This window comes from Chrysoperla carnea, chromosome 2, assembly GCF_905475395.1.
Source record: "Chrysoperla carnea chromosome 2, inChrCarn1.1, whole genome shotgun sequence".
NCBI classification, from domain to species: domain Eukaryota; kingdom Metazoa; phylum Arthropoda; class Insecta; order Neuroptera; family Chrysopidae; genus Chrysoperla; species Chrysoperla carnea.
In genome coordinates, this window is record NC_058338.1 from 89460050 (window position 1) to 89481557 (window position 21508).

General features: G+C 30.8%; 3 protein-coding genes across 5 annotated transcripts; 1 reads left to right on the plus strand and 2 right to left on the minus strand.

Moving 5' to 3' along the window:
• Positions 1 to 3097: 3097 nt before the first annotated feature.
• LOC123291369 (peroxisome biogenesis factor 10) lies at positions 3098 to 5078 on the minus strand. Of its 2 annotated transcripts, XM_044871630.1 has the most exons (4): positions 4753 to 5078; positions 4445 to 4687; positions 4017 to 4376; positions 3098 to 3251 (listed from the first exon to the last, which is right to left on the minus strand). In XM_044871630.1, exons 1-3 carry the CDS (start codon positions 5026 to 5028, stop codon positions 4020 to 4022), a joined length of 876 nt encoding a protein of 291 aa, XP_044727565.1. In that variant the 5' UTR covers positions 5029 to 5078; the 3' UTR covers positions 3098 to 3251; positions 4017 to 4019. The 2 variants fall into 2 exon arrangements, with proteins under 2 accessions (XP_044727565.1, XP_044727566.1); XM_044871631.1 differs by lacking the exon at positions 3098 to 3251 and having other exon boundaries at positions 3969 to 4376.
• Positions 5079 to 6844: 1766 nt separating this feature from the next.
• Positions 6845 to 19780, plus strand: LOC123291367 (chromatin assembly factor 1 subunit A). Of its 2 annotated transcripts, XM_044871628.1 has the most exons (5): positions 6845 to 7670; positions 9891 to 10569; positions 10983 to 11146; positions 17588 to 18436; positions 19312 to 19780. In XM_044871628.1, exons 1-5 carry the CDS (start codon positions 6939 to 6941, stop codon positions 19351 to 19353), a joined length of 2466 nt encoding a protein of 821 aa, XP_044727563.1. In that variant the 5' UTR covers positions 6845 to 6938; the 3' UTR covers positions 19354 to 19780. The 2 variants fall into 2 exon arrangements, with proteins under 2 accessions (XP_044727563.1, XP_044727562.1); XM_044871627.1 differs by lacking the exon at positions 19312 to 19780 and having other exon boundaries at positions 17588 to 18714.
• On the minus strand, positions 12345 to 13985 carry LOC123291368 (zinc finger protein 107-like). Its single transcript, XM_044871629.1, has 2 exons — positions 13797 to 13985; positions 12345 to 13317 (listed from the first exon to the last, which is right to left on the minus strand). The coding sequence occupies exon 2, from the start codon at positions 13314 to 13316 to the stop codon at positions 12351 to 12353; it is 966 nt and encodes a 321-aa protein (XP_044727564.1). The 5' UTR covers position 13317; positions 13797 to 13985; the 3' UTR covers positions 12345 to 12350.
• Positions 19781 to 21508: the final 1728 nt, after the last annotated feature.

The window sequence follows — 21508 nt, forward strand, 5'->3', positions numbered from 1 at the left end:
CCGAGCTCAAAATATGCATGGATATCTGACTAATCAGTGGAAATGCGTTTCATAAATAGGTGCATTTACAGGACAATATTGTTAATTCAAATTTATGTAGAGAGAAATTCTCAATGAGGAGGGTTTGATCCCCAAAAACCCTCCCGTACGCACGGGCCTGTCAGTTATGACCTATATCTATTTTTCACTAGGTTTTATTAAGAATATTTGCTTTTAATTGGGAAATATACTGTTTTTTAAAATTATTTTTAGCTATTTATTATATTTGATCTGGATTTTAGTGTTTTATTTATAAGTAAATTTTGTTAATTTATTTTAATATTTATTTATTGTAAATAATAATAAAGTAATTGAAACATGTAAAGACGGGGTTAGAAATACCTCCATATTTCATCCGTTACGTTAATACCAGAAAAAAATGCGAAATAAATACAATAATTAAACTGATGTTCAATAATTTTAATTTAGTTAATCTAGAAAAAGTTAAATAATTATTTATAAAAAATTTATAAGATCAAGTTATTGATTTTTACCTCTATAATTACTGTTTTATAAATCAAAAAGAATTCCATGAGGAAGTCTTCCACTTAAACATATATAATCCAGGATTGAATATTAATTAAACTAAGAGAATTAGCTTATATTTTGTAATTTTAAATTATTTTTAAAGTCATAAAATCTGTCCAATTAACTTGAAAAACAAGAAACTGACGGTTGCAAAATAAATGTCGCAACATATTTTCACGTTTTTTAAATAATATATAGAAATGAGACTTAATACAAGTTTCTTATGTGCTAATAAAATATAAAATAGAGAATTCTTTTTGATTGCTTTTTACTTGTAACCTAAACCAAAAAAGCTATAATTTTAAACTGTTATTGGTTCAAAGATTTAAAAAATCAAAAGAAATGTTTCAATCAACAACATATAACTAACATTTGTGAATTTTTTTAATTTTTTGTACTAAAATTCAATTAATAAAAAACGTTACACAAAACTTAAAATTTTAAATGTCATTTTGGAATTAAAACTAAATTTCAAATAATTTCAATTCCTTAATCCTCAAATTTCAACGGCATAAGGTTGGGTTAAGTTCTATGATAATTCTCTACCTCTGTGTTCAACTAAAACACCAAAGAAAACGTCAAAAAAACAATGTAGAGATAGAAACCGCATGCAGAAGATTGTGCGTATAGTTCCGGAATCGAAAAACTCCTTTTCTGTTTTTAACAACGCAAGAAACCTATTAAAAAATATTAGTTAGCTTTTCCCAAAATTTTACGAATTCTCAAAACCCGGTATAGTCCAGTGCACTAACAAAAATCGTAGAGGGGTGACCCAAAAGTTTTGACACTAGATTTTTTTATTTATTCATTCGATAGGGGGTTGTTTGGAAACCTTAAATCTGATTTTGCGTTTTATTCATTCAAATTTGATGATTTTGATGTCGTTAGACTTCCCTGTATTTTATCTTCAAACCCTTTTATGTCAAAGTACACGCTCGGATTGATAACAAAAAAGTTATTCGAGTTCAAAGTCAAAATTTTTTTCGTGAATTTTTTTTTCTAACGAATTTTTGAAAATATGCGTCTGTTGATAAACTGAATGTTTTTTGAAAAGGGTTGAATTACGCGTAATTTGATATGCCTACCACTTAAATTGTCGCCGAGCAATCCAAGCCCAAAGTCCAGTGCACTCACGGACTGACCCAAAAATTGTTGACACTATATTTTTGTATTCATTTATTCTTTAGGGGATTGTTTGGAGACCTTAAATCTCATTTTGCGTATTCGAGAAATTAACCCTTTCGCCGCCATCTTGGAAAATGATTTTTTTTACATTTTGGTCTATATCTTGCGTTCTATTCATTCAAATTTGATGATTTTGATGTCGTTGGACGTTGGAACAAAGGCAAGTTTTATCTTCAAACCTTTTATATCAAAGTACACAATTCGAATGATAGAAAAAAGTTATTCATGTTCAAAGTCAAAAATTGGATTCATAGTTCGCCCGACATTTGCCTTTTCCCGAATCTCAACAATTTTTTTCCATCGGTTCGGGGGTAGTTGCTGATTAGTCAATTTATTGCCATCAAGCTGATAGAGTTGGTACAGAGTTCCTCGAGAAAGTAACAGGGCAGCTTTTCGAAAACACCAAGCTGCATCGAAAAGATCGAGCCAACACTTTTGCGACCGTGCCCCATAGCATTTCTGTCGACTCCGAAAAAATCACTATTTCTACTGAAACAATTTTTCATAAGATGATATTGACTCAAAGGACGAGCCAGGAATTAGCCGAATGTCTTCAAGACGAATTATCGCCTTTTCCGTCATCTTTATTTGCCGATGAAAGCTTGCGAAAAACACAAAATTCAGGGAAGTTCAATATGTGAAGTTATCGATGGAGAATTTTTGCTACACGGAGTAATTTGCCCACGTAACGCATCATTCAAGGCCATTTGTGCGAATTACGTCAAGTACATTTCAAGTAACTACAAAGCCAATCCAGTTATTGTATTTGACGGCTAAAAAAAAACGCCGAAAGACTCAGGCAGACAAAAGGTGGACGTGCAATTGATATGATTTTTGATAAGTCGAGAATATTTTCGAAGAAGAAGCAGACTCAGTTCCTTGCCAACGAACGCAACAAAAAGAACTTTGTAGAAATTCTGAAAAAACACTTGTTGGATCGTGAATTTTTTGGTAAGGCAAGCATGGAAGGATGCCCACAGGGACGTTGTTCAAGCGGCCATACAAATGTTACCTAGATTTGACTCCGTCATAGTCGTGGGCGCGGACACCGACCTTCTTGTCCTAATTTGCGCAATTTCAAAAGCGAAGAGGAAGAAGAACGATTGCATCGAAACTATATTCCGCGACAAGCTTTAAAAACGAGGATTTGTTGGAACATATCTTGTACATTCACGCATTTTCGGGATGTGACACGGTATCGGCGATTTGCGGAATGGAGCAGAAGAAAAAAAAATAACATCAATTATTTTCATTATCATTATACAGAGTGAGATATAACAATACATTAATTCCAGGTTTCTTATTGAAGATGATTTTTTGTGCATGCACGACACCATGCGGCACGGCTTGTGGCAGCAGAAAAGCAGGGTTGAAATATTCAGTTCTGTGCAAAGTTTGTTGTGGTGAAACATGCAGAAACAAACCCGAAAGTGCACACGATGGTACCAATGAAGATGACGAGGATTCAAACGACGGCCTACCAACGATGGTCTCTATACCTGGAATGAGACAAACAACCAAATGAACAACAAATACAACATCCATCCTTGATAATAATGTAGATGAAGAAGTAGACGACAGTTATGACAAGTAAGTGCGCTGGACTTTGGGCTTGGATTGCTCGGCGAAATTCAACCAATTTAAGTAGTACGCATATCAAATTACGCGTAATTCAGCCCTTTTCAAAAAACATTGGGTTGATCAAAAGATGCAATGCACTGTTAAAAAAGTATTTTTAAAAGTCTGTTAGAAAAAGAAACTCACGAAAAAAATTTTGACTTTGAACTCGAATAATTTTTTTGCTATCAATCCGAGCGTGTACTTTGACGTAAAAGGGTTTGAAGATAAAACGCAGGGAAGTCCAACGACATCAAAATCATCAAATTTGAAAAAATAAAACGCAAGATATAGGCCAAAATGTAAAAAAAGTCATTTTCCAAGATGGAGGCGAAAGGATAAATTTCCTGAATACGCAAAATCAGTTTTAAGGTTTCCAAACAACCCCCTATCGAATGAATAAATAAAAAATCTAGTGTCAAAACTTTTGGGTCAATCCGTAAGTGCGCTGGAGTAGTAGATTACCCAACTAATTGATTCGGTTATTTCTTAAAAATTCAATAATATTTGTAAATAAAACTATTGTTCATTTTTATTTGTAAAAAATACAAAATTTAATTTAATCTTACGTAACAAATAATAAAAAAAAAAAACCCCCTCAACAAAGAATAAATAAAAATAACAAATAACAAATTTTCATACTCAACCACTTAAATATAATTTTGTAAATAAATAATTCTCGATGGAACAATAACTTCTCTACAAATTGGACACTCTTTTCGAATTTGACACCAATCACCAATACATTTCCAACAGAATACATGGCCACATTGTGTAACACACTCATTTTTACGTGGCTCCAAGCATAGAATACATTTTGTATAAATTTGTAAATTTGTTTGAGTACTACTTTCGTGTGCTTCAATTATACTATCATCAGATGTGGATGATTTCCATAGATTCATTTTCGTATAAACATTTATACCAAAATTTATTAATGTTAGTAATCCAAGAATTTTCAATAATGATCTTGAACTCTGTTCATCATAAATCGGGTGGACACATCTCTGAAACAAAAAATCGGTTAAGTCTCGACAATGAAGACAACTTCGGTTTTTTAGTGATAAATACTTACATAATTAATACTAGTTAATCGCTTCGGAATGTCTGGATACTGTCCATTAAAATAGAATTCAGCCTTTTGTAATTTAACAATAAACGGTAAACATTTCTTCAAAAAACGAACTGTTGCTAAAATAGCTTGTTTTGCATCTGGCAATAAATCATCGTTCTCAATAATTTGTTTCTCTAAATGTTCTAATAATTTATGTGAAATCGATTCACCAAATGTCTCTAATATTAACCACAAGACATGTACCTATAACAATTAAATCTTATAAAATAAAAATCTACGTGGAATTGTTTAGAACTTATTTAACATACAGGTTTACTAGGAAGAAATCTTTTCGTACCATCAACACGAATAAGACCTGTATACTCTTCACCTAATGTTTGAAGGCATGACAAGGATGTTAAAATATAGTATAAAAATTTTGATACACCATCGATTCTTTTGTGTTGTTTAAAATTTAATTTATTTATACGTAATTTCATTAAAACATTAATAAAATTTTGGTTAATATCGTTTATAATTTCATCATCTTTTTGAGTGGTTCTCAAAATCTGTATGTGTAATTTGCTATCATTTGCCTTTGACATTTTTTAAGTTTTTCTCAATCTTCTCATTCCAAAGGTTCATGACATTTTATTTGTTGACATTTAACTTTTAGGTTAGAATAATTTAAAAAGCTAATTAAAAGAAAGGGAAACATTCCATTTTTTCTTTATGTGCAACCGTCAAGTGCATCCTTGGTGCAACTTAAATGTTTCTGGCGCTGACGACAAAGTAGACGCGTTTAGTCAAAAAGTGCCGCTCTTATGTGGTTGCGTTCTACCTAACAGTGGTGACTGAGTGCCGAGCGGTGTAAATCACGGCAGTTGTAGTCACCATTTGGTCTTGAACGGTATTTTCATATGTATAATATATTTGAATTTGGGAATTTGTATTTTCTATCTTTTCAAATACTGAGTTAAACATGACAATATTATTATTGATTCAAAATATTTTCAATTTAAAAATGAAATTTACAAAATTATAAAACCTCCGACAAACGCAGCTTGTTTGTAGCTCGATTTCTTGAAAGATAGCTAAAAACACTTTCCATAAAATAACCTTTCAAATCAAAATCGATTCATCCGTCTAGGAGCTACGGTACCACAGACACGCAGACACATACACACACACATAGCGATCCAACTTGTAATTCCCCTATTTTTGTGTCGGATGTTAAAAATAACAAGTGAAAACAAACTATTGACTGAGTTAATTGTTGAAATACCATATATAGACTGTGTTAATGAAATAATCGTTTGTTTTTTGTCGTCACGTAAAGAAAAAAAGATATCCACTTTTAAATAGCTACACACACACTGATATTCCCTTTGAAAATTCACTACTGGAATTGTCAACAGAGTGAGAACCACATCTCAAAGTAGATTGACAAGGATAATAAATGCCGAGGCCTGTTCATAATACGCATGTCTTAATATACAAAATAATATCCTGGCGCGTATTTAAAATAAGATTATACCACTTTAAATAAAGTTAAAACAGTATATTTTGAACAAATTACCTTCTCACCATTAAAAAAATTTTTTTTTTCATAGAATTAACACAAAATTATCTAATATTATCACTCTTTTGAACGTTAAAACAAAACAAATTTTTATGTACAGTTGTGAATGTGAAATATAAACAGATAATTGATGCAGCTGATTCCGGCCATACGATCATGCGCACTGAATACCAGGCCTCCAAAATGGTGTTTTTTCTGTCAGCTGTTTGAATATTATACTTTCATCTTTGTTAATCTACTCTGTGACGCCAAAATATACATACTTGGTGTACACTGGGCTTATCTATTTAAAATATATGATCTAAGGATATTCCCATATTAATGCATATTATAAAATTTGCACCTAATAAGCGCCCTCGTGGGTAAACAGTGATGTTTACAAAAAAAATGTTTCAAACAAAAGTTGTTTATTTTTTTACATCCTGGGTACGCTATAAAAATTTCATCTTGATATCTCTTTTCATTTTTGAGTTATCGTGTTGACAGACAGACTTACAGACAACCGAATATGGACTAATTAGGTGATTCTATGAACACCTATACCAACTTTGGACTAAACTTAATATATTATGTATATTTCATATATACTTGGTATAAAAAGCAGCAGAGTCGCTTCTATGAAATGAAGATTTCTTTATTATCAAATAGTTATTTGACAGGTGTTTTCATTTACTATAGCGGCTACAATGAGAACCAAGCCCAGTCCAGTTATTTTTTGATAATCAGTAATTAAAAATGGAGTCCGGTTGATTTGTCGAGTGTTCAAACCTTCAAACATTAAACGCAACCATTAAGACTAAATTTCGCGCCAACTGCTATAATAATAAGATACCATTTTTGTTTGTCAATTTGGTGCTCGAAATGTTCTATTAAATAAAGTGTTTTAAATAAACTCACTTAATTTTTTAATTTATTTACATTACATTTCAAAATATGGAAGTGATAGTTTTAGATGATAAGGAACCAACAAAGAAAAAATTAAAACAATCGCGATTACCTTTTCAATCAATTAGCCCTAAAATAAAGTTGTGTGATCCATCTAAGAAACGTAAGTTATCGGATACATCGATAACTGAAGGCGAGAGAGCTGTAAAGCAAGTGCGGTGCGATAGCAAGGAAAATGATTCCGAATTAATTAATGTAATTAATCTAAGTGATGGAGAAGATGAACCAAGACCGGCAAATCAGCCAGACATAGCAACATTTTTTTCAAGTCAATCGAAAACATTGAAAAATGGTAAGCGTGGAGAAGTTGATAAAAAATGTGAAATTAAAATTTCATCTCCAATTGAAACTGATTTGAAAAAACCATCAGAAATTAATAAGCCTAAAGAAGAAATTGAAACCAAAACTGAGAAAACTGATACTGTTACTTCAGACACAGCTGTTGTTAAAGAATGTTTTGTAGACCTTAGCTCTAGTAAAGTTAATGAATCCGAAATTAAATCTAATTCTGGTGATAGTGATGAGGATTTAGTTGAAATGGAAGATTCTGATGACGAAGATGAAGAAGTTGCTGAGGAGGAAGATGAAGACCAAAGTCAAACTTCTATTAATGGTGATTTCAATACACCGAGCAAAAAAGATGGATTAATTAGTGGTGATGATTTAACACCGAAAAGTACGAACGTTAATAGTCCTTTACGAAAACTTACTCCAAGACAGGTAATAAATTAACATTAAAATTTTCTTTAATCTTAATCAGATTTTTATCTTCAAGCATATGTTACCAAAAACTCTTTGACTCGATTGTGACGATAAATTCCTGTTACAGAAATTACTACTATTAATTTCTAGCTGGATATACAGGGTAGGTCATTTAAATTTATAATGGCTAATGGAGGTTCTGTAGTTAACCAATAAAAAAATAATTTAAATTAAAATTATAATTAAAATTGTAGAGTTTGATCGGTTTGATCATGTTTTGATATCAGATTGAACCTAGTTATTCGGAGTACTTTAATGGAAAATTTAGATTCTAAACGGTAAGAGAGTTTGAAATTAGCTTTCGGAGAAAAGGTGATTTAAACGTATGTCATTATTGCACTTAATAGAAAAAAATGCGCTTAAAGTTTTATTGATAATTGTAGGACCTAAAGATCTGTTTAGGGTCTAAATTGACTATTAAAGAAGCCCAAAGAACCGAATCAAATCTGATGTCAGAACATGATACCCCCATCAAATTCAGCGACTTTTGTTTAAGTTAATTTTTTGATTGGTTAGCTACAAAACGAGCTATTAGGCATTGTAGATTAAAATTATCCACCCTGTAAAGCTTGTCTGTGACTGGAATTGGAGAATGTGTATTTTTGACCTTACTTACTTTAATTAAGTAATGATCGAAAAATCGCAAATAAAAAGGACTTCTAGCGACATTTCAAAAACCACTCGTTCGATCGTTAGATAAACCCTATATTTTTTAAATTACCCAATAGACTAATTTCTTCGAAACTTCGAAACAGAATATGTTTCGTGATTTTTCCAAAGGGTACTCCATAAAAGAATCGCAGTAAATCGAGCAAAATTGTTTGTTTCCTATTTCGATAAAACTTAATACATATAGAAATTTTAGCCAATAAAAATGAAAATCCGGGTCATTTGACGATTGGATGAGTAATTTACAGGATTTAGCCAAAAGTCGTTTACGAAAACGGTATTTCATGTCGAAAATGGTATTTCAGGCAATACTTGGCAAATTATTAATACTGTCATAAAATAAATTAAAATTTTATGTTTCATGAGTGGAAATTGCCTTAGTAAATTCATAAATAGGGATAAAAAATTTTTTGTTTTTTTGAAGTGTAACGATAAAATCTTTAGAAATCCAGTAAAAATATTCAACAAAATTACTTACGATTTGGGTATAAATCTTAAGGATGTACGAGCACCAAGATACGAGACATTTTAAATAAAAAGCTTGATTTTTTTATATCAAATGGGACTAAGTCTAAATAAATCAAGTGAAAACAAACAATTGACTGAGTTAGTTGTTGAAGTACCATGTATAGACAGTGTCGATTACTCTGCCACGTAACACATATATACATGTCACACATACATAACTGATTTACCCATATAATACTACAATTTGCGCATAATATGCGCTCTCACGGGTAAATAGCTTACAAAAAAATGTTTCAAACAAAAGACCTCACTTTTTACGTCCTCAGCACACTATAAAAATTTCAGCTTGATATCTTTTTTCGTTTTTGAGTAATCGTGATGACAGACCGACGGACGACAGACAGACAGCGGGAAATGGACTAATTTGGTGATTTTATGAACACTTATACCAAAATTTTGTTTGTAGCATCAATATTTTTAAGCGTTACAAACTTGGAACTAAACTTAGTATACCTTGGTATATTTCATATACATGGTATAAAAATGTATATTTTCAATTTTGACAGTGAATTATGTTATAATTTGACAATATAAGATGAAAAGTAAGAATAAAATTTTTCGATATTTGTAGTAATTTTCAAAATACCGAAAATTGAAAATTTTGTTTAATTATTTAGCATTCGATATTTCGAAAACCAAGGCAGATATCGAAACATTGTTTTCTTATTTTTCATTCATGAAGTTATAGCAAAATTCAGCATCAAAGATAAAATAAGGTAAGAATGATTTCAATCCCAAATCTAAAATGGCCTTAGTGCTCGTACTACCTTAAAATCTTTTCCAAGGTAATTAGGACCAAAATTATCTATCGAATCAAAGCAATAATGATACTGTGGTGCGAGTAGAGGTGGGAGTATTTTTAATAAAAAAAAAATTTCGAAAATTTAGGGCAGAAGTTTGTTTGTAACATTTTGAATAGATTTGTGTGTTTATTTATTCATAAACTCCAGAATAACATTTTTGTTTTTTATGTATCTTTAGTTACAAAGAAAATTAGAATCTCAAAAGAAGCAAGAAGAAAGAGAAAAATTAAAATTGGAAAAGTTAAAAAAATTGCAAGAAGAAAAAGAGGAAAAATTACGAAAAATTCAAGCCGAAAAAGAAGAAAAACATCGACAAAAATTAGAGCGTGAAGAACAAAAGAAGAAAGAACGTGAAGAAAAAGAAGAAGCAAAAAAGAAGGAACGTGAAGAAAAAGAACGTAAACGTTTAGCTGAAATCGAACAAAAAAATGAAGAGAAAAAACAAAAAGAGGAGGAACGTAAAAAACGGGAAGAGGAAAAAGATGCCGAACGCCGGAAAAAGGAACTAGAAACCATTGAAAAAGAATTAAAAAAGAAGAAGGCAGCTGAAGCATTTGCGAAATTTTTTGTACCAAATACAAAGTCTGAAACGAAGAAGTCGAATGAGAGCTTAAATGATACAGCTGATTTTAATTTTATGCCATTCGCTGTGAAGAGTGATATGCGCATGGCACCACATTGTAGGGTGCAATTTACAGATGAAAATAAAATGAATTTAGATAATAAATTAAATTCTGATGTTGATAAAAAAGAGCTTTATTTAAATGAATTGAAAAATGGAAAACCTGTTGGAAAATCTACTAGAACGTATGAAATGGTATCCAATGACCAGGAGGACGAGGATGTTGTTGTAGTCGGTAATTAAAAGTTTTTTTCATAAATAAAATGATTTAATTAATTTAAAATTGAAATAAATTTGAAAAGAAAAATCCAACTACTTAAAAAATCCAATTAAAACCTTTTCGACTGAAGTTCTTGCCTTTAGATGAAATGTTGAACTTTATTCTAAACAATTTTTTGTATTTAGCTTTGGCTAGTTTTCGAGATATGAATCCAATTATTTTTTTTAAATTTTTTGAATAGTTTAATTTATATTTCCTTCAAAGTAAGCCAGTTTGGTTTATTGGGTAAAAAATAGGTAAAATTTTAGTCAGTATGAAGGGGTTTCGAAGAGATTTAATAATATTTTTTAGATCCATTTCAGTCAAAATTTAATTAGAATATCTTTTTTAACTAACCTATCTCTAAAATTTATATTTGCGATTTTCAGATGAATTACTTGATGCCGATTGTATCGTTGAAACAGCACCACGTCCACAAAAAATGAAAGTAAAATTGTTACAATTTCAAGAAAACCGTCGTCCACCTTATTGGGGTACATGGCGGAAAAAGAGTAGTGAAGTCAAAGCCAGAAAGCCGTTGGGAACAGATAAAGTAAGTCATATAATAATAATTCTTTAGTAATTTAAATATTTAATACAAATTATTTAAAACTTTTATTTATTCGACGAATATCTCTCAAAATATTCGATAATTACAATAATTTTGGTACGTGTTAATAATTTAATGTTTAATAAAAAAACAAAAAACAAAAAAACAAATTACAAAAAATTATTTTTAGAGACACGAAATTTGATATTTAGATAAAAATATAAAATATGTTATTTAAAATTAGGCTGAGGGAGATAATGTATTTAAAATTAGGCGGACTTTATCAGCCAAAGTAGGGGAAATCGATAAAATTAGACATGCTTCTTTTTTCAACATGTGTTTCAGCAATACATTGTTTTAAATAGAACTGTCCAATGATCCAAAATAATAAAAAATTTGCTTCCCGTATATATGGCGCAGCCAACTAACTTAATTAGCCGTTCCATTGAAAGCCTAATCTTTTTACTAAGCGGCGCCGTTCAATTATTAGTGGCCTGAACAATATTTAGTCATTCAATCAAACAGCTAGGCTAATAACTTGAATGAATAACGTTAAATTGTTTGCCTAGACTATTTATTTAAATTTAGTTGCACTTTCTTGTAAACCATTGGGTCTACAAGGACGGTTCTAATATCATATTGTAGCAAATTTAGTCTACTCTCAAAACATGAAAAAATTCTTCAAAAATAGACCTTTATGGTTATAATCGCCAAAATTTGAAGAAAAAAAGCCGAAAAATTTTACAGTTTATTTCGATTATTAACAAAGTTGCGCTCGAGCTCACAAGTTTTTATTATGCAGAGGGCCAACATCACAAACAAGTCTGCTAAAACAGAACTAGCAGATTTGACTTAAGCTCTGATGTATAAGTTACGTTGATAAATTTTGAAAGGCATTATTTCGGAAACTATTGGGTCTACAGAGTTCATTCTGGTCTCATATTGTTGCAAATTTAGCCTACTTGAAAAGGTACTATCAAAAGCTAATCCTTAAATATTATAATCGACAAAATCTGTGTTCACATAATAAACAAGTTTTCGAAAAATCAGAATTATCGGATTTGTCGCAGACTGTAATGTATAAAGTTACTGTAACATAAGCTGCGATGACCCCTTTATAAAAATGAAACACAAATTTAAAATAAAAGAAACATTTTTATATTTATAAAATTATTGATAAGTATTTTTACAGTAATTTTTACAATATTCAGTCATAATATATTTGCCGTTTACGATACGACCTTTGTCCATAATACGAATTAAAATTTAAACTATTACTTTGTTGTTGTTGTTGTTGCTGAGCTGCAAGTCGTCGTCGATGAACTTTGCGATGTTTTGCTAGATGATCACTACGTGAAAAACATTTTTCACATAATTCACATTTATATGGTTTAACACCCGAATGCGATCGCTTATGTCGTGCTAATTCATCCGATCGTGAAAATCGCCAATTACAATTTGGCCATGTACACGGAAACGGACGTTCACCAGAATGTCGTCGTAAATGTGCTTTTAAATGTGACGCTTTTGCATAAATTTTTCCACACCCTTCATACGTACATGTGAAAATTTTTTCTTGCAATGCTGTTTGATCAATTTTTGTTTTCGCACTTGTGTTAAATTTTGGTGTTTGAATTTGATTTTTCGTTGTATTCGGATTAATAATTTTATCATGAAGTAACGATCGTCGATTGTTATATTTTAAAATATGTTCGAATTCATAAAACTTATCACTCGTTTCGATATTATTTGCGTTTAAATCCAAATTTATACCTAATATTTGCATAGGAGCTACCGGTGTATGAGAATATAATTGTTCGGCACTTTCTTTTAAAAAATCCTCACATAATTCATTGCACAAAAGTGTTTTTTCTGGTAAACGATTCTGATAAATTGTACTACTATAACAACTTTCGTTGCTATTTTCAAATTCTTGTGTTAACAAACAATCTAAATCTTTTTCTAATTCAAGTATCACAAAATCGGTGTTTGAAATATTATCGGGTATAACATAGTTTTCAAGTGTGGTATCGTCCTCATTGGCTTGTATATCAGTTGGTGTTAATAATGGCGGTAAATCTAAAAAATTAAAATCAAAACCATATTCAGCTAAACTATTTGTTTCACGGCTTTCAATATTTAAGTATGTCGGTAATTGTAAATCTTCAAACATCCTAAAACAAAAGTAACATGAAAAAAACAATTTTTTATTTGAAAAACATCTAAAATATTTTGAGAAGCATAGAAAATGGGATTATATTTCGGAATAAAATACAAGAGTATTATAAGTTTTGTTTCAAATTTGTGAAAGCTATAAGTATTAATCGTAAAAACAAAAAATTTCAGGTACTAAAATATAGGTATGAAAGGGCCCTGTATTAATGATGACCCCTCAACCGCAGCCTCGCAGGCATCCGTATGTACAAAGCGAGTAGATTAATGCACAAAAGTTACACTCTTATAATGCACATTGCCTATGCGGCCTGAGAAACCGTAGATACAATAAATAATTTTCACTTTTTTCGGATTCGAGACACTTTTAGTGACTATATTGTTGATAAAACTAGCATTCACATTTGGAAAACATGTCACTATATTATTTAAAAAGTTCTATGCTTATTTTCTATGCCTTTCAATATTTTGAAATTCTTACGTTTTGCTTTCTGAGGAAAACAGAAAAATATATTAAAAATTTTAAAGTGATAATAATCTGCTTAAATTTCCCCAAAAGTCAACGAGCACAATAAAAAAAGTAACGGAAAAACCAAATATTTAAAATTTTTGTAACTCTCCAACATGAACAATGAAGCCGGTTTATAACGCGCGCACTGATGAACACAAAATTAAATACTGATGTTGTTATATGATTGATCTAGTAAATAGGAACAAATCGATGAATGCAATTCTATCCAAATATCAATTAAGATAAATAAATAGTTAAAAATCGTTTAAAAAAACCATACGCACATTGAAATATACACTAGACCGTACGTACCAAGCACTGGATATCTCCAATCGTCCGGTCCTGATTTGATTGTATTTTTAGTTACTTGATACGAAAATATTGTATTCATCCCGAAAATCGCGATATAAAGTTTTATAGTTTTACCTTTGATGGTCGGCTCTAATGTTTTACGTTTCTTTTAAAAAAAATTATATCTGGGCAAATTGATGAGAGATAGGTTAGGTTAGAGTGGCTCTCTTGAGTTGGGACACGATTAGACCATAGGGTCAGCTGTAATACGGAAAAAGGATTAGCTCATCCCTGGCCATTACTCCATGAACCACTCGGAGATGTGGGAGATGTTGTCAAAGAACAGTTATCTCAAGTGAGTTTATCTCCTCATGGCAAGAGCAAGAGGACAGTGGCAAAGAAGATGAGACATCTTTTCTACCTCATTCACACTGTGGCAGCTCCTGCAATAATCGTGATGGTAGGGGCCCAGACGTTCAGCTTGTCTATCGACTGGCCAGTCTCCTGTAATAGCCGGAACAAGATCCTTCGATGATGAGATAACTCGTGAAAATACAATCGATTTTAAATTATGATTGATAGCGTTCTACATGAAATTTTTGTTATTCCATTTTGAGCATAGTCGTGCTTTAAAATAGGGTTTTAGAGAGAAGAGGCAACACTAAATTTGGAATTTTTCTGTTAATTTATCGTTTCATCATATATTCCTTTCATCGGCTTCAATTTAATCAATATAATTTTGAAGGAACCCAAAGGCGACGTTATCCAACTAAATAAAAATTTCGCTGATCTTCGATACCTTATGTCTCACGGGGAAACACGAGCCATTTATTTTTCGACATATAGAGCTGGGTTTTCGTGGTCAAAAACGAAACGATATACTTGAAACTATAGCGATCTGATCTGATCTGTCTGATGTAGGAGAACCTTTCTGGCGGCTCTAGCCACGTACAGATTTTTAGAGAAAAGCGAACCAAATCCTCCACAAAAAAATCGTCTTCGGAAGTTCATAGAGGTAAAGCATCAAGAAATTATTGAAATTGGATCTAAGGATCATATTCACCACAATTTGTTTCTGTTTTTATCTTAGTTGAACACATTATAATGTCATCTCGATATTTAAATGTGCTTTTAATATGGAGACGTGTGTGGTTTGTTGTTAAATATATTAAATTTACAATTGTGATAACATGAAGTTATCCCATGGGAGATCATAATTTGATTTTAGTAAAACACTATAACGTAATAATTATCGTTAATATGACTTAAAAAAACTGTTATATCTCGTGTCGCTTCACTCCTAGCACAAAAGCCATGTGCTCCATTATACACTTGTGTGATTTCTCACTAATAAGGTGATACCCTTGGGAATTGCTTTGTATTTTTTGTAGTTAATGATTTGTTTACAACAAAAACATGGAAGTACTGAGAGGAATTTGTGATGTATGGTTTTATAATTATGGTTACAAACATATTTATTTAATTGAAATAATATAAACCTGAATTTTTTATTCCTTTATGGAATTTAGCCTCATGAAATATTTAATACAAGGCTTCACTCGTGTTCAATATTCATTGGCTTATATACTAGTAGTGCAATCTACTTGACTGTTTAAAAATTATCAGTTTTTTCCCAATTATATACAGTGAAACCAGGTTAAGAGAGACATCAAGGGGCCTACAAAGTCTCACTTATAGAGACATTCCACTACCCAGTGTCTCAGATATTCAGGTATAAATAAATAGCTTCCAACCAACCATTGATGCTATAAAAATTATGAAAACCGGGCCTCCGCGCGAAATCTTGTGCCTTTGTTTTAATCATCGGTCCACTTACCGGAACTTTTTTGTTACGAAGTTGTTTCACCCATGTTAGCAAACACTGTTCAAGTTCAGGATATTCTGATAAACATACACGTTTTAGTTTTCCTTGTCCTTCAGAACATTGTGATTAAATTTTATATTGATTCTGAATTTTTCTACAAAGAGTAGACTTTGGCACATTAAATTCGACACGGACTGCATCGCTTGTCTTCCGACTTTCATAAACGGATATTAACTTCAGTTTTTCACGTACTGATAACGATTTGAGCCTTAGTTTCGGAATTTTTCATAAAATATCTGTATGATAGTAAAGCAAAACTAAAACTGACGGTCATTGAGGCTCAAAATTAGTTAAGTGACGAATTTGCGGGTAAAATAATAATAAGTAAGTAAACAAACAAAACAATGTTATCTCAGTTCTCAGTTACAGAGGTTAATGCACATAAAATTCATTCGCTGTCTCAGTTATGGAGGTAACTATGACGATAAAATCGAAAGAACAAATCCCAGATATAGAGGTTTGCTTCGTCCTGCTAATAGAGGCAATCAGTGCCAAAGTGTTGGGACCTCAGCGTGAATGGAGGTTTCTCACTTATTCAGACCCCCCTTTATCAAGTTTCACTGTATTAGTTTGGTTTGCAATGGTTTTTTTAAAAGAATCAAATAAACAACCAATGAGATAATTTAAAAAAAAAAACAATTGTTCGAATTTTATTTGTTGAAAATTGGAAAATAAATTTATGACGCAAAAATACGTAATTTGAGACATGTTAGATACAGAGAGATACAATAAAATAACACATATTAAAAATTGTAATAAAAATATTCAAGGATACGATGATTTACAGGAACTTGATAAATTTATCTCTTGATAGGAATGCAAACACTAAATAAAATCATTTCATTAAAAAAAAATTTACAAAGCTAAAGTTATCATAGAAATAATGCTATTGTGGTTTTTTTTCATTCATGTTCCCCTCCCCTCCACTCTCTTAATATTTTCGCTACCTATACATTTAGAGCTATGGATCTCTTACAGTTGTTGACAACATTTTTGGATATGTAAATAACATTTCCCCGAAACTTTTTTCAAATATTTGATGTGTACCGATTGGATAATATTTATGGAGCGTTGGTTTTTTGGGCCTTTCCCTCATCCCCGTAAAATTATTTTATATTACATAACTACCCGTTAAGTAACAATACCCCTGCAATAAATGCGCACGTCATGAGGCTAAAACTATTTTTAAATTCTATATGCTTTAAAACTTAAAGCATATAGGTTCTTCATATTTCATATTCATAAATATTATTTTAAAAACAACTAGCGAAGGCTCCAGCCCGGGTGAGGGTTGACATTTCAAAAAACAGAGTGAACAGATACAATTTATGGCCTTTTTTATACGTCATTTTTAATCTTCTATATGATTCCAAAATAATAAAAATGATCGTTTTATAAAATTTGTATAAAAAACTGATATTTAGTTCATTGTCTTACTAATTGGGAATTTCTCTTACTACATTTCTTTGAATTTACCAAAATATGTATTTGTATTATTAGATAAAATATTCTTATCTCATAAAACAGAAAAAAATTTTCTGCATTTTGTAAACGTGGATTAAAAAAAAAAATATTTTATTTTCAGAAAATATTCGATTATTCAATTGATTCCGATGACGAATGGGAAGAAGAAGAACCTGGAGAATCACTACACGGCTCTGACGATGAAAAAGATTCTGATTGTGATGAAAAAGATGAATACGATATTGATAATGAATTTATGGTACCACATGGATATTTAAGTGACGAAGAAGTCCTTGGTGAAGATGATGAAGGCCAAACACCAGATAGTCCAAATGCACATAAAGTAAAATTGAAAGCACTCGAATTAGAGTTCCAAGCAGAACTTCACGAAAAACCAGAACGATTGAAACCACGTATCTTTGGTTGTCTCTGGGCCGACAAAGATAATAATTATCCCAAACAAATTCCAGAACCAATTCAACGTTACTTCCGTATACGTCGTATTTTATACAATAATCCTGTGATACTTTTATCGGAAGATAGTGAAGCATTTGTAACAGTTAAAAGTAATAATACAATAAGACGAAAAAAGATACCAGAAAAATATTTCCCCGATTTAATACGTCTATTACATGGGAACAACAATAATAAAGTATTTTTGTATAAAGAATTCAAGACATTTATTAGTAGTATTGAAGAGGATTTAGAAATTAGTCGAAAAAGTTTTGATGTCAAATTAAAAGAAATTGCTGAATATAAAGCGTGTCCTGATGAAGGTCCCATGTTGAATAAACAATGTTGGTATGTAAATCAAGAATTTCGTGAGAAATATAATAAAGACATCACATTACCAAATTATTGGAAATATTTCTTAACACCAAAACGGCAAAGTATTGTTGCCACTAATGGTGGAGATGGAAATACTTCAATTGCTGAAACACAACCTGAACCGAAGGCTGAATCGAAAAAAGTGAGTGCTACTGTTGATATTACGAAATATATTAAACCATTGTCGGAGGAAAGTCGTCGACAACAATTAGACGAATCTGTTAAATCAGTGAATTAAAAACATAAAAGAAAGTTTTTATCTATTTCTTTAAATTAATTGATTTTTAAAGAAATTCCATAAGACTATTTTTATTCTGTTGTTGAAAATTCGATAGTTATCTCTAAATAAATAAAAAAATCTTCATGGCGATTTATACGATTTATTTGGACTATATTTGGTTCACCGAAATTCTCCACAAATAGATCAACATCTGCCAAATTTTTTTCGTGTTCTGGATACTTACGTTATATACCAAAATTATTACAAAAAAACATTTTTTTAACAAAGAAAAATTAAAGAGTTGAACACAAGGATATTAAAAGATAATTTAATAATTTTGGAAAACTCAAAAAATTAATTTTGTAACAAAGTATTTTAGCCTTCAAAACGGCCATTTATACGTTTTTTTTTTCTTCAAATATTAAACCGCTTATAACTCGAAAAACACTCCGTTTTTTTAATTTTATGTGTTATTCCTTGCTTTATCGATAAACACTAAAAATAAGTCCAGTGCATAACAAAAATTTGGAAGGTCTGGTTATGTTGAAGTGATAATCATAACCTTTAAAAGAATTGGAGGTGCTTTGGGCGTATGTATATTAATGCAATTATTTTTCCATCAACAAGTCACGCCCAGTTTTTTTTTAAAGGTTTTCATGAAACGAAAGTGAGAAAAAATTCAATTTTAATTAGAATTTGTACGCCAAAATTTTTTTAATTTTAAATGATTCACTGTTTTAATTCAACTTTTAAATAAAATTAATGAATATTTACGGATTTTATTTCTAATTTTGTAGGATTTTATGAACCTACTATATCTATTCCGTCAGCAAACTTAAATTCATCGCTGGGGATCTGTTAACGTCAAGCTCGGGTCAGATGGCAGTATCGTAGGTGGTTCAAATATTTTAATTCATAAATGGTAAAGAATAGAAGTTCTATCAATGTTTTCATAGTTTTCCTATGAACTAAAAATTACCTTAAACTTTTGCAGAAAGGAAAATTATATTTATTCACTCTGTGTTTATACAAGCATTTATTTAATTTCATCTGTTAAGTTAGAGTTTGAGTCAAAGGTGGTTTCTGAAAATTAGGGTACTTCCTGTTGGCATATAGAGCTGAAAATCAATGGCAAGTTTACATCAGAGATGATTGAAGCGGTGAAAAATTAATAGATTTTACCCGTGTTTAAAATGTTCCCTGAGTAGGAATCGTTCCTTTTTTTTTTTTTTTTTAATTTTTTTATTATGAAGTATTCTACTATGATGTGACGTAATATTGGTAAAAACACAACAGTCGTATATGTAATTATTATATGTATAAATCAAGATGATGGTAACATAACCTACAATTACTATCAAAGCCCTCAACAAATAAGTATTTAACGCATATTATTTTTGCCTTGATGATGTCACATTAATGGCAGCTCGTGTTTTAGGTCACGTGATATACAGATTATAAATTATGACTTTTTATTTTAATTTTGGAGATTTTAATATAATAAAACAATAATGTGCTTTTATGACTCAAAATAAGAATATTTAAGAAAGTACCCTATTTTCAGTGGATTAAAAGTTTGTACTTTAAAAAGTTTTTTGTTTTATTTTTTGGGTATTCGAACGTTTACATAATCAAACTGTATGTAAAAATTTGTTGCAAATTTTTTACATCATTTTTATTCATGTTGCCGACAAATATTATTTAAAAGTTTACGCCAATAAGAGCCAGCAGTGATACTGCTGTGATCGAGTTTGACAATCGGGGATCCTCATTCGTCAAATTAATTTTAATCAATCTTGTATATAGACTAGGACTTCACAATTTGGATATGTGACATTTTTTTGTTTGTTTTTTAAGTACAAACAATTAAAAACAGTCAAACATCCAATTTTAATCAAAATAATTTGATTATTTCAAAATTAAGTGCCTTCGAAAATTATTATAATCGATATTAGCATAATTGCTAAAAAATGTGTTTTTAAGATGGCACCTTATAAAATAATTTCGTTTCGTTTGCGTTTTCGGAAACTTAACTGGTGTCAGTCAAGAAATTTTCAAAAAATTGATCAAATTCTGATAGAAATTCAATAAAAAATCTAATGATATTTTGTAGAACATTCATATGGAATCGACGTTTGGACTATTACCTTTTCCGATATTTTTACTTTTTTCCTACCGTTGTAAACCTAAGTGCCTTTTTTACAAATTTTTATTCCTTATACTATACATGTTTCGTGTAATCGGTTTATACAATATTTCGAGAAACGTTTATTATAATTAAACGCAAGATAATATTATGTTTCCCTGTAAATTATAAAAAAAACTCTTCATTACTTCATGTTAGAATAGTTAATTAAGCTGTTTTATGAATTTAATTCTTTATTTTAAATTAAGCTCTAAGTGATTGGATGTATATTATTAAAAAATTTGTTTTAATAAAAATATTTTAAACTATTTCAACATGTTAAATTTAACCCAATTTAATATGTGTTCCAAGATCCCTAGTCACGAACCTATTTAATAAGGGCGTGTAATTCCTAAGTCGTCCTATAAGCGCCCGTGTCTGAATTTACGGCGCTTATCTGGATAGGGTCTAGGCATCGTTCTTTGTGTACTTTGTACTGCGTATTAGGCTGTATTTCTCTCGAACGAGGGAGACAGCGATGTTTACTCAGTTGAAACTGTTTTCACTTCCAATTGATTGAAAACAAAAAACAGTCTGACAGTACAAAGTACGCAACGACCGAGGTCTAGACCTCACCCAGATAGACACCTTCTTTCCTGGTAACCCCCTCCACTCGAGTTTCACGTCCTTGCTATGTGGGTTCGCGTCCCTAGTTATATCGAACAGAAAAAGAAAGTAAGTCATGGCATGACGGCCATTTTAGATCTTTATTTTTATAATGATCAAAGTTTGCGTATTTCAAACTATAAAAAATTTAGACTAAAATATAAATATTTATAAAAAAAATTTTTTCGGAAATACCTACTAAA

Excerpts from the sequence above, each read along its gene's own strand:
- LOC123291369 (XM_044871630.1), bottom strand. The coding sequence starts at position 5,028 with ATGTCAAAGGCAAATGATAGCAAATTACACATACAGATTTTGAGAACC. Across the intron at positions 4,688-4,752 it reads GATTTCTTCCTAGTAAACCT|GTACATGTCTTGTGGTTAAT; the intron begins GTATGTTAAATA and ends TAATTGTTATAG. Across the intron at positions 4,377-4,444 it reads GATTAACTAGTATTAATTAT|AGATGTGTCCACCCGATTTA; the intron begins GTAAGTATTTAT and ends TTTTTGTTTCAG.
- LOC123291367 (XM_044871627.1), top strand. The coding sequence starts at position 6,939 with ATGGAAGTGATAGTTTTAGATGATAAGGAACCAACAAAGAAAAAATTA. Across the intron at positions 7,671-9,890 it reads GAAAACTTACTCCAAGACAG|TTACAAAGAAAATTAGAATC; the intron begins GTAATAAATTAA and ends ATGTATCTTTAG. Across the intron at positions 11,147-17,587 it reads AGCCGTTGGGAACAGATAAA|AAAATATTCGATTATTCAAT; the intron begins GTAAGTCATATA and ends TTTTATTTTCAG.
- LOC123291368 (XM_044871629.1), bottom strand. The coding sequence starts at position 13,316 with ATGTTTGAAGATTTACAATTACCGACATACTTAAATATTGAAAGCCGT.